The 12109-nt window shown below is 42.2% G+C and overlaps 1 protein-coding gene across 18 annotated transcripts in view; it reads left to right on the forward strand.

The window, feature by feature from the left end:
• The window catches only part of SECISBP2 (SECIS binding protein 2), a 43154-nt gene that overhangs the window by 9309 nt on the left and 21736 nt on the right, over window positions 1-12109 (forward strand). For 8 of the 18 annotated variants that reach the window (XR_007132128.1, XR_007132127.1, XR_007132129.1 and 5 more), the window contains exons 5-8: window positions 1131-1360; window positions 6386-6467; window positions 7975-8180; window positions 10649-10771. Coding sequence is in view for 15 of the 18 variants with exons in the window: in XM_047759589.1 (XP_047615545.1) it covers window positions 1131-1360; window positions 6386-6467; window positions 7975-8180; window positions 10649-10771 (641 nt within the window). In the remaining 3 variants the exon portion in view is untranslated. Of the gene's footprint in view, window positions 1-1130; window positions 1361-6385; window positions 6468-7974; window positions 8181-10648; window positions 10772-12109 lie in introns of those variants that run through there. The other 10 variants (XM_047759591.1, XM_047759599.1, XM_047759596.1 and 7 more) reach the window with 4 other exon arrangements.

Consider the following 12109-nt stretch of genomic DNA (forward strand, 5'->3'; position numbering starts at 1 on the left):
GTTTTTTTTTCCTGTAGATTATTTACTGTTGTATTTTGATCATAGCTATCACCTGTTTATATAATGACTTAAAACCTTTGTAACAGTGTACTTACTGGTAATGGCTGTCATTTCAGTCACATGAATAATTTTTTGTTACTTGAGTATACTTATTTTTTTTGGTCTTGAATTCACTCATAAGTCACCTAGTACATAGTAATGTGAAAGGAGATTTGAACAGTTAATTGTAATAACTCTAGCCTTATAATGAAATATTTTTAGGAATTCCCTTCGTGGTGCAGAGGAAACAATCTAACTGGGAACCATGAGGTTTCGGGTTCAATCCCTGGCCTCGCTCAGTGGGTCAAGGATCCGACGTTGTCACGAGCTATGGCATAGGTCACAGACTCAGCTCGGATCCTGTGTTGCTGTCGCTGTGGTGTAGGCTGGCAGCTGTAGCTCTGATCTGACCCCTAGCCTGGGAACCTCCATATGCCCTGTTGTGGCCCTAAAAAGCAAAATAAATAAATAAATAAATAAATAATGCAGGAGCTTAAGGGCACTGCAACCTATAGCATCATTCATTTGCATTTGAAGGAGAAAGATGGGAAAGAGGTTAAAATTTTAGGTGCTTCCCTCCAGTTTGTTCCAGCAAACTAAAATATGGAAAATTTATTATTTAAGAGAAATTTGTGGAATTCTCTGGTGGCTCAGTGGGCTAAAGATCCAGTGTTGTCACTGGGTTCGATCCCTGGCCTGGGAACTTCCACATCCCGTGGGTGAGGCCAAAAAAAGGCAGAGTGGGCGGCAGGGGGTTGACTTGTTATAGTCCCCTTAACCTCACAAATCTCTAAAGTGTGTATTAATAATCGAAATGCCAGCTGCACAGTCAAGTTAACTATTTCATCAACTTGAGAATTATTCCTAAAATTTGCAGTGTGTTTTGGTTTTTCTGCTTGGTGGCCCCATGGTCATTTATGGTTTCCGATGTTAGGCAGAAGGTTACACTGTTACACTACCAAAAATTTGGCTGTTTGGACAGTAACGTGTTGTGTCAATAGCAATAGACTTTCTACTCTGAAGTTTAAGTGAGTACAGGTCATCAAACAACATCTAAATTTTTACCCCTACTTTTAATTCTGTAAATACAGATGGTTATTATAAACGAACAGAGAGAAAATCCAGAATCATTGAAAAAAGTGGATCTGCCTCCAAACCTGAGTTTGAATTTACCAGGTTGGATTTTCCTGAACTGCAGGGTCCAGAGAGCAGGGAGATGCCAGAGATGCAAAAGCAGCCCAAGTGGGGGCCTTTACGCTCTGCCTCTACTGATGTTTCCCTTCTGAGAGGAGTGGGGAAACCTGCCGTGGCGTTGCCAGAGGTGAGTGCAGCCTCCTCCTCTCTTCCTCTCTCCTTAGTGATGGGCATCGGTGCAAGGGCATCACTCCGACCAATGCACATCACCTCTTGGTGTGGGGTGGGGGGCCTCCTGGCACACCTAGGTGACCGTCTCTGTTTGAACTGTTCCCAGTCGTGCCGTAACACCTAGTGTGGCTGTTCTTTCGAAAGAATCACTTAGCAGGTGTGTTCACATCTAGTGGCTAGAAAGCATTGCGCTGCTTCAGGAAGGGAAGATTCTAGCATGGGTTCAGCTGCTTTCCACAGCCCATTGTGAAAAGGTTGTTTCTGCCATTGCATTCTGATAGCACTTTTTCTAATACAGAGAAGGAAAGTTTGTTTTAAAAAATTAAATAGTAATGTTAAAACTGATAGTGTAACTTCCGATTTTCTCAGTTTTATCAAAATACAACTTCTGATTTTTATAATCTGCACCTCTGTCTTATTAATGATATGGAAAATGTCATTGCAGTAAGTGTGTTCAGTTAGCTGCTTAATAATTTTTATATTTTTATTTTTATTTGCTTTTTTAGGGCCAAACCTATGGCATATGGAAGTTCCCAAGCTAGGGGGTCTAATCAAAGCTACAGCTGCCAGCCTATGCCACAGCCACAGCAACTCAGGATCTGAGCTACATCTGCCCTCTATACCACAGCTCATGGCAACGCCAGATCCGTAACTCACTGACCGAGGCCAGGGATCAAACCTGCATCCTCATGGAAACTAGTTGGATTCGTAACCCACTGAGCCACAATAGGAACTTGTGCTTAATTTTTTTAAAATTTTTATTTATTTATTTATTTTTGGTCTTTTTAGGGCCGCACTAGCGCCCCTATAGAGGTTCCATGACTAGGGGTTGAATTGGAACTACAGCTACCGGCCTATACCATAGCCACAGCAACGCCAGATCTGAGCTGCATCAGTGACACCATAGCCATAGCAACGCCAGACCCTTAACTCACTGAGCAAGGCCAGGGATCGAACCCTGTCCTCATGGATACTAGTCAGGTTCGTTAACCACTGAGCCACGATGGGAACTCCTCCTGCTAGTAATTTTTAATTGTAATGAACTGAACATTTAAGTTTTTTAAACAGTTTTTTATTATAGTTGCTTTGCAGTGTTCTGTCAGTTTATACTGCACATTTGATCTCAAAGTTTTCGTCAGCATATTGAAGCATTTTCCCCTCAAACAAATTGATTTTGAGACTTTCAGGAAAAAAAATGTTAATGGATAAGTAAAATGGCTTGCGACAAATTGGGGTACATCCCAGTATGGAGGCAAAGAGAAAGAAAAACAGCAAAGAAAACAGCTCACCAGTTCACTTACCTCTTGAACAGAGAAAGGATTTTCAGTTCCTGTCCCAGGACTTTTCTTGGGTTCCTGGATATTAAGGCTAAAGGCTCGGTGGTAGTGGCTTATGATGTGCAGAAGGTCATTCCCCGTATGTTATCCTTTAGACTGTTGGACCTTGGTATTTTCCTTTTATACAGCTGTGACAAGTAAGGCCGACTGACCCACGTGGAGAATCCCATTTTCATTTGGTAGTTGTGTGCCTGCCTTCTAGAGGGCCCTGGCTGAGTGTCTGTAGTAGCTGAGTAGTCCAGGGGCTCCATGCCTTTGTCATGGGCAGTTAGGGGTAATTCCAAGCCCATGGGCATTGTACAGAAGTGGGACAAGTGCAGTGGGCCCAGGGTGGGCGGGAGCATGACTGACGCTTTATGTCATGGTCCTGTTACATGTGAGTACTGCGTATTTGGACAAGAAGTAAGGCACATTGTACTATGTGGCGGGGGGGTTATGTACTCTGCCTTATTAGATAGTCACACTCTTTTTTTTTTTTTTTTTGTCTTTTTGCCATTTCTTGGGCCGCTCTCATGGCATATGGAGGTTCCCAGGCTAGGGGTCTAATCGGAGCTGTAGCCACCGGCCTACTCCAGAACCACAACAACACGGGATCCGAGCCATATCTGCGACCTACACCACAGCTCATGGCAACACCGGATCCTTGACCCATTGAGTGAGGTCAGGAATCAAACCCGAAACCTCTTGGTTCCTAGTTGGATTCGTTAACCACTGCACCACGACGGGAACTCCATCACTCTTGAGTTACATGTGAAGGTTTCTTTTTCCTTTCTCTTGGAACTTTTTTTTTTTTTTTGTCTTTTCTAGGACCACACCTGTGGCATATGGAGGTTCCCAGGCTAGGGCTGTAATTGGAGCTATAGCCACCAGCCTACACCAGAGCCACAGCAACTTGGGATCCGAGCCGTGTCTTCGACCTACGCCATACCTCACAGCAGTGCCGGATCTTTGACCTGCTGAGCGAGGCCAGGGGTCGAACCCAAAACCGCATGTTCCTCATTGGATTTGTTTTTGCTGTGTCACTATGGGAACTCCTAGTCTTTTTAAATTTATTTTTTATTTATTTTTATTTTTATTTTGTCTTTTTGCCATTTCTTGGGCCGTTCCCGTGGCATATGGAGGTTCCCAGGCTAGGGGTTGAATCGGAGCTGTAGCCACCGGCCTACACCAGAGCCACAGCAACGCGGGATCCGAGCCGCGTCTGCGACCTACACCAGAGCTCACGGCAACGCCGGATCGTTAACCCACTGAGCAAGGGCAGGGACTGAACCCGCAACCTCATGGTTCCTAGTCGGATTCGTTAACCACTGCGCCACGACGGGAACTCCTCCTAATCTTCTTTTAAATGGTACATTGTGGGAATTGTGGGGCATGCTTCTCAATTTGGGATACATACATATAGGCTTGTGTTTGAATATTTTAAAACTTTTGTGGTTTTTCTTTTTCCACGTCATCAAATAGTTTTTGAAATGTAACTGTTGCATTGAATCTTTGGTATTGATAATATACTTAACTGTTCTTGAATAGGCAAGCCATTTCTAATGTTTCATTGGCATTAGTGAACATAAAAGCTACATTTACTCAAAGAACAGGCTGTGTTTTAATAATTTATTTTATTTTTCTCCCTTGATGGGTTTATTTGGATTCATTTTTTTCTCAGTTAACGTATTTATGGTACCTACTCTGTTGATCTGGAACCCCATAGAGAATACAGCAGCCTGTAGGATGGGACCAGAAGAGAATTTGTGTCTCAGTGTGCAGTCACTTCCACAGAGCCATGCTATTGCCACGTGACCTCCTCTAGGACAGCCTAGAAGGGTGGTATCTTTCTCTTTGCGAAACTCCCCACCTCCCCGTGCCTTTGGAGTTTCCAGAAATGCTTTTCTGAAAATAAAAATTCACTTCCCAGATGGCCCTTGTTTTGTATCCATTTGGTGGTAGCATAAGGAAATTACTGAGATCCTGTTCAAAGATGGGGCCCCTAGGTCCTGCAGCAGATTGAAGCAAATAGCACCAGGCCTCTGGGAGGGGGCAGGTGCTCCAGCACTACCTCTGGTGAAATCTGTATGGTGTACATCTGTTAGGCAGTAATATGGAATTTGCCAGCTAGCGAGTGACACCTGTCCACCCAGGAAGCCACACTTGCTCCCTGGAGAGAAGTGGTGGTTCCTAGTCTGGGGAAGCGCTGGGGCAGGAGGGCCGAGGGTGATGTAGGTATTCCAGGCCCTTAGTGAGTTCAGTGGTCGGGCCAGGAATCAGCAGATGCCACGCAGGATTTTGCTTTGTTTTGGTTTGTAATGAAATGGTGGCTTTCTGGCCTAGTTACGGAATGTGTTCTTTCTGTTGTCTGGAAACAGCTTGCAGGCTGCCAGGCTTCCACTATCCAGGGAGAGAAGCAGCACAAGGTGTATTCAGCAATCATTGGTTTTGGTTCCTGGACATTCACTTTTTGTTTTGTTTTGTTTTTGTCTTTTTGCTGTTTCTTGGGCCACTCCCTCGGCATATGGAGGTTCCCAGGCTAGGGGTCGAATTGGAGCTGTAGCCACTGGCCTACGCCAGAGCCACAGCAACGTGGGATCCGAGCCGCGTCTGCAACCTACACCCCAGGTCACGGCAACGCCGGATCGTTAACCCACTGAGCAGGGGCAGGGACCGAACCCGCAACCTCATGGTTAACCACTAGTCGGATTCGTTAACCACTGCGCCACGACGGGAACTCCACAATCACTTTTTTATTATTGGGCCTAGCTATAATGAAATCGTAAAATGGGTAAATTTATGAAGCATGTGAACTTAAGGTTTTCTGTTTTTTGTTTTTGTCTTTTAGGGCCACATCCACTGCATATGAAAGCTACCAGGCTAGGGGTCATATTGGAGCTGTTGAGGATTTATTTTAAGTCCATTCATTTTTTGGAGTTCATTTTTGGAGTCCATTCATTTTTTGGGAACCTCCATATGCCACGAGAGTGCCCTTAGAAATAAAAGGCAAAAAGGCAAAAAAAAAAAAATTTAAATCCATTCATTTTAAATTTATTAATGTCTTTTCGCCTTGGGCGCTGCTGATCTCTTTGAGGTCCCTCTTAACACACTCACCTGTCCCCCACTATCATTTGGTGCCTCTCGTTCTGTGCATGCGGCAGCTTTCTGTCTGTCAAAGGGTGTACACATGAAAGGGCTTAGATTTTTTTTTTTGGATGTTTTCAGCGAATTTTTTTTGAGCTCTCCTTGAGGCCTGGTGAACAGCAGCGTTCCTGTTCACAGGGGGGCACTTCTGTTTTAAGAATCATGTAGGCACGTGTGTGCTGACTTGGAAGTTGTTGGTGAGGTATACACACGCACACACACATTTTTTTTTTTTTTAATGTTAAATGGTACTATGGTGTGATCCCATTATTGAGATCCATTTAAAGTGTTTATGTCCTAGGTAAAAAAGTAGAAGGATGCTGTGGGTGGTTTTTCATCTAGGAAGTGAGATTTGGCAGAAGAAAGTAGTTTAACTTTTCACGTTATGTGCTTATATGTTTGGGATTTTTATTTCACATGTATTTTGCAGATTTTAAGAAAGACGAAGGGAGTTATGTATTTTAAAAATAATGATTACTTTTAGTTTGAAATAGTAAGAAAATAACTGGTTTGCTTTTTAGGGTGAAATAGTGGTGAAAAATAATAATCCGACTGAGTCTGTAACTGATAATGCTGCTACCAATCCCTCTTCATGTACAAGAGGTAAGAGGGGCTACCAGATACTATTTTGGAAGATCAGTTGTCTGTTTTCTGAGTTCATTGTTAGTCTAGTGCAACTGAAATGTTTTTGTTTTAAAGCCTCTTAAGGCAGCTGATGGATTGTTGAAAAACTGGCATCACTGGTAGAATATTGAAGTAAGTAAATGAGATCCCACATCCGTGCACAAGGAGTGTAAGACATGAGCCAAAAATTCTAAATGAGATGTTTGTTTGGTTAAGTGAGACATTTCATGAACTCAGAAATGACTGCTTTCTTAAGCATTACCTAAATTAGTGGTCCTCAAAGGCTTTAGTCTCACAACCCCTTACTGCCCTTTAAAAACCCCACAGAGCTTGTTTACTTATCTAACTGCCAATATTTATAATATTTGAAGTTAAAACTGAGAAATTAAAAATATGTGCTAATTCACTTAAATTTATTAAGTTAAAAAATACGTATTAATAATAATAAACCTCTACAGGTTAACATAGCACATTTTAATAAAAAATAAAATTACAGGTTAAAAAACTAGTCAGGAAAGGAGAGCAGCCTTTATGTTTAGCAGCTCTTTAACCTCTGGCTCAGGAGACCTCCCTTGGCTTTTAGCTGTTTCGCTGTTCTCTGTCTCACAGCCTCTAGAGAACCGTGCTGTATACTCAGGGGCGAGAGGGAGGGGGCGGTAGATGGCACATTCCTGTTATGGGGAGAACAGCTTACACTGGGAGCCTTGGAGCACTCTTGGAGACCTGCTGGTTTGGCCTGGCCTGGCCCGGAAGTGAAAGAGATATTCAGAGAGTTCAATAGATCCTGCTTTTGAAATTTTTATGAGTAGCTTGTCCTAACAGAAGGTATTTTCACAGAATTATTCTAGATTAATTTGCAAGTATGTTTTCTTTTGCATTAGCATGTTTGGTACAAAGGTGGTTCAGTAAAGAGCTTTAGTTTAGTGACTGCTGTAAAGAAGCATAGCTGTATGTTCACAAGCTCTCTGCTGTGGGGTGGCCACAGCTGCCCCTGTCCTGATGGATGTACTTTCGTTTTGTCTGTATGTATAGAGTTTCATGGGCCCCTAAGGAGTAGTGTTGCTGCACTTAAGCCTGTGTTCTAAAGAGAAATAAATGACCAGTTATTGTAGTAGCTAAAGTCTAGTGATCTTTGGCCACAGTTTGAGCTTTAGCTCGATATTTCTGTGTGTTTGCCATGTGGTTGTATTGTGGGTTGTTGTCACTGTTGTTTTTTTAATGGAAACTATTGTTTGTCTACTACCCGCGCCTCCAAGTTAAAGGAACAGTTCCTAGGAAAATCGGTTCCCCTTACAAGTTAATTCAGCATGCATGTTCCAAGAAGAAATACACACTTAGGGGATGCTGTAGTTTCCAAGAGAATGTTCTGAGCAGTACCTTGGTTAACTACACTCTTGAGTACTTCATGTATTGCAGGTTTGAAATTTCTGAGGAATTTCTTTTTTACTGTTGAGGTTGTTCAACAATTTTGGTTGTCTTTGAGCAGAATTATCTTGGACACCAATGGGTTATGTTGTTCGGCAGACATTATCTACAGAACTGTCACCAGCCCCTAAAAATGTTACTTCCATGATAAACCTAAAGATGGTTGCTTCATCAGCAGATCCTAAAAATGGTAGTATGTCCTCTTCTGAAGTCTTATCTTCGGATCCTTGCTACAAGGAGAAACACGTTGTCCATCCTACTAAAAAGGTACGCATCACACTTTATGTTGCTCTTCTGTACCACATGATAGTCTTTCTTTTTTCTGAAATCCTAACTGAAAGTGTTTCATTCTGTACTGCAGTCGCTAATCTGTGTCGGTTGTACTTGCATATTGAAAAAAGAGGGATATAGGTGGTAGCTTTTATATATGAGTGAGGATGTATGTTTTAGACCTGTGGTCTTAAAATATCTGTGGATTGTTTTGAATTTTTTTTTTTTTTCTTTTTAGGGCCGCACAGGCAGTATGTGGAAGTTCCCAGGCTATGGGTTGAATTGGAGCTACAGCTGCCGGCCTACACCACGGCCACAGCAACATGGGATCCAAGCCGTGTCTGCAACTTATACCACAGCCCATGGCAACACCAGATCCCCAACCCATTGAGCGAGGCCAGGGATCATACCCGCATCCTCATGGATACTAGTTGGATTCATTTGCACTATGCCACAGCGAGAACTCCTGAAATCTTTAAAAGAGAGATGCTGGCATTTCATGCTCTGGTGTATAAAGTACTGCAGCTTTTTGTCTGCTGAATTTACACTGCTTTTACTTACGAGGTAGTGGTAGCAAAATAATTGTATGCTGCATTTTATGATCATGTAGTGTATTACTGAGTCTTGGTTAATTGCAACTTATTACTGTAACATAGCTTTTCAGAATCCATTTTTTCCCTTTCAATTGAAATAATTATAAGCTGTTATTTTCCTAAATCCCTAGGTTTGTTTCCTGAAGCGCCTTTTTTGTTGCACTTGATTTTGTTCTTTATTTACATTGTGTACTGATGTGTTGTTTTAGGTTGAAATATGGTCGTATTTGTTTAGTGCACTGGTTTCCTGTCTTTAGGAGTTTGAGGGTACTTTTTGATATCCACAGTGTTTTAGGCTGTTGCACACAAAGAGGAGCTGTGTGTTTATGCTTGGTTGATTGAGGGAATGTGTGCTGGTGACAGTTACGGTGAAGTCAGACCTGTGTGCCTGTTCCCCACAGCTTTAGGCACACACTTGAGGAACACATGAGGTGGCTGTGAGACCCCCTCCAAGTACACACAGAAACAGGCCAACATCTGGGCGTAGGCTGCACAAGAGGCCTCTGGCTGGTTCTCCACTGTAGCCAGCAAGTCACCATCTGAACCAGCTTTCCTAATGTGCATTTAAAACCTGAGAGTTAACAGGTTTTATTTTCCAAGCATCTTTTTTTTTTTAATTTTTTAAATTGTTATTTCTCTAATATATCCAAGCATCTTTTTAAAAATTATTTCTTAATTACAGATGTAAGAAAAATTTATTGTAAAGAAGTTCCAAAATAAAGATAAGAAAACAAAGATCTCCTGTAATCTTATATCCCAGGTGGCTTTATGTTGTGGTCATAATTTCTTTTTTTTTTTCCTTTAAAACTTTCTGTGTTGTGAAGTTTTACTATTAAAATAGCACGTGTAATATTACAAGAATCTATTTATGGAAAAGGTCATTTTCCCATACCCCTTTGGTTCCCACCCCTCTCCTAAAATATAAAGAGGTCTATTTTGTTTTGCTTTTTAAGTTTTTTGGTTTTTTTTAAATGCGGTAATTCTATACAAATGTGTACCCATGAAAGTTGCCTTTTTCACTTAACAGAATATCACGGACAGCCCCTTCAAGTTAGTAGATAACATTCTTTTTAATGGCCATTGAGGCTTTTTCCTCTGAAGTGTAAATTCCCACCGGGGATAAATCAGGGTCTCAGATATTCAAAAGGTCACCCCGCTTAGAGCCTCCATTCTGATGGAGAGAGACAGCCATATGCCAGCCAGGACAGAGCTTGTAGATAGTGGTGGGGAGTGAGAGGTTAGGTAGAGAGGGGTTGACTCTTGAGCTGACATTGAGGCGGAGCAACCTAGCCTAGATCCAGCTGTATAAGTGCAAAGGGCCTGAGGCCAAAGCATGCTTGACCTGGTTGAGGAAAGGCAGGGGACTGGCGGGAGGGTGGAAGTGACCAGGTCAGACTCAGCAGATCTGGGGTGAGCCCAGACAGGAGTCTGATTTGAAAGGCTCTGTGGGTGTTTCTGCGGTACAGTCAGGTTTAAGACTCCCTGAGCTATAGTGATAGAAATGGCACACCTGGATTTGTGGAAGGCCTTTGAGTCAGCATCCTTAGAAGTACTAACATGACCTCCTCAAGATGAAGACTAGGTTATGTCCGTGTACGTCAGATTCAAAGTGGATGGCTGTGACAGCTATTTTAATGAATTTTTTTCCTTCAGAACCATGCTACTGAATGCTGGCTCTTTGGAAAAGGGGGAATAACTTTGTGTTATTATTATGTTATTGTATTGTTATTATATTTTGTTATTAATAATTATGGTAAAATTGCCATGTGGTTGTACAACTTGATATCTTAATTTTATCCTGATACATGGAATTGAACATTTATTGAATGTCCTAAAACCTCATGATTTTTGCTTTTTTTGCTGTTGTTCTAGTCCAAAGCATCACAGTGTTGCCATCCTGAGCAAAATGAAGTCTCAAGAAAGAATAAGAGAAAGAAAGAAAAGTCTAAGTCAAAATATGAAGTCCTGACAGTTCAAGAGCCACCAAGGATTGAAGTACGTTTATATTTATTACCCACCTTGTATGATATAATAAATGGCTCTTCTTTGATAGAAACACAGGGTTCATACTGGTTGTCTGGGTGAAAATTCCCTAATATTTTCTTTAATAATTGTTTTCCTAGTGCTAAAGAAAATAGTCGGCATCCATTTTCTTCTTCATTTTGGCATTCCAGCATAAACCTTTGAACGGCCTAGAGACAAAACTACTTGTATTGTTTCGTTTTGTTTTTTGGCTATGCCCAGGCGTATGGAAGTTCCTGGGCCAGTGATCGAACCTGCCCCACAGCAGCAACCCAAGCTGCTGAATTGATGACACTGGATCCTTTATCCACTTTGCCACAAGAGAACTCCCTGCTTGTATTGAAATTTAATGATGTTTATGCCATACTACTGATTTATTCCCCTCAATATCTTCTTACCTATTTTCCCCTTGCTTTGGCATGCTGGCTTCTGCAGGGCCTCCTTTTCTGTCCAGAAATCTTGGTATAATGCGCTTCACTGTATAGATAATAGATACTCAGAATACCATAGATCCTTTGTGGGCCCTGGGCAAGAAGAGGATAATGGGAACTTCCAAAAGTGCTCTTTGAGTTATTGTCCTGTGGTCCTCCAAGAATGTCCCTGTTCCCTGAGGAGCTGTCCTGGATTCTGATTTTAATGCTCTTAGGTCTGCGGTAGACCCAGCAGCCTGGCTCCTGGAGCCAGAGGAAGGGTCTCTCAGCAGTGCTTTCCAGGCATCCAGCTTAGGGTCAAGCCCGAGGTGTTCCACAAACCTGAGGGGCTTCCAGGGCTTTTGGAACATTCCCTTGAGAATAATGGGGTTGCCTCTTTGAAGACCATTGGTAAAGCATTATAGTTTGGGCCAATGAGTAACAACTTTTTCTGTCTTATTTCTCATGTAATTTCCCCAGGGTGCCTGAAATGTTGAGAAAAGCTTATAAGACTTTCAAATGATTTAAACATTGTTTAGAAGCCTGTTCCCTTGTTGGTTTCTTCTAGCCTGGGATCAGCACACATGGCAGGGTATTTACACCTCCTGAGTCTGGGTTGATGGTTTCTCTAAAGAAAGCATAGCTGAAGGATGAGTGCTTGACCACTCTTGGTCTGGGGTGGTTGACCCAGGGGGAGTTCGCTAGACTGCCCAGTGTACCCACATCCTTGAGGCCTCCACTCGTGCATGCTCTCTCACTCTCTGGTCCAGGAGGACTAGAACTATGGTCTTGTTCGAAGAGTAAAATAAAGCTGAGGTTCTATTTTAGCTTTTTTTTTCTTTGATGTCTTATAGCATCTTTGAGCACTTCTTGAGAGATTATTTTAGAAAGAAAATATGAG

This window comes from Phacochoerus africanus, chromosome 15 (genome assembly GCF_016906955.1).
Source record: "Phacochoerus africanus isolate WHEZ1 chromosome 15, ROS_Pafr_v1, whole genome shotgun sequence".
In the NCBI taxonomy this organism is placed as follows: Eukaryota; Metazoa; Chordata; class Mammalia; order Artiodactyla; family Suidae; genus Phacochoerus; species Phacochoerus africanus.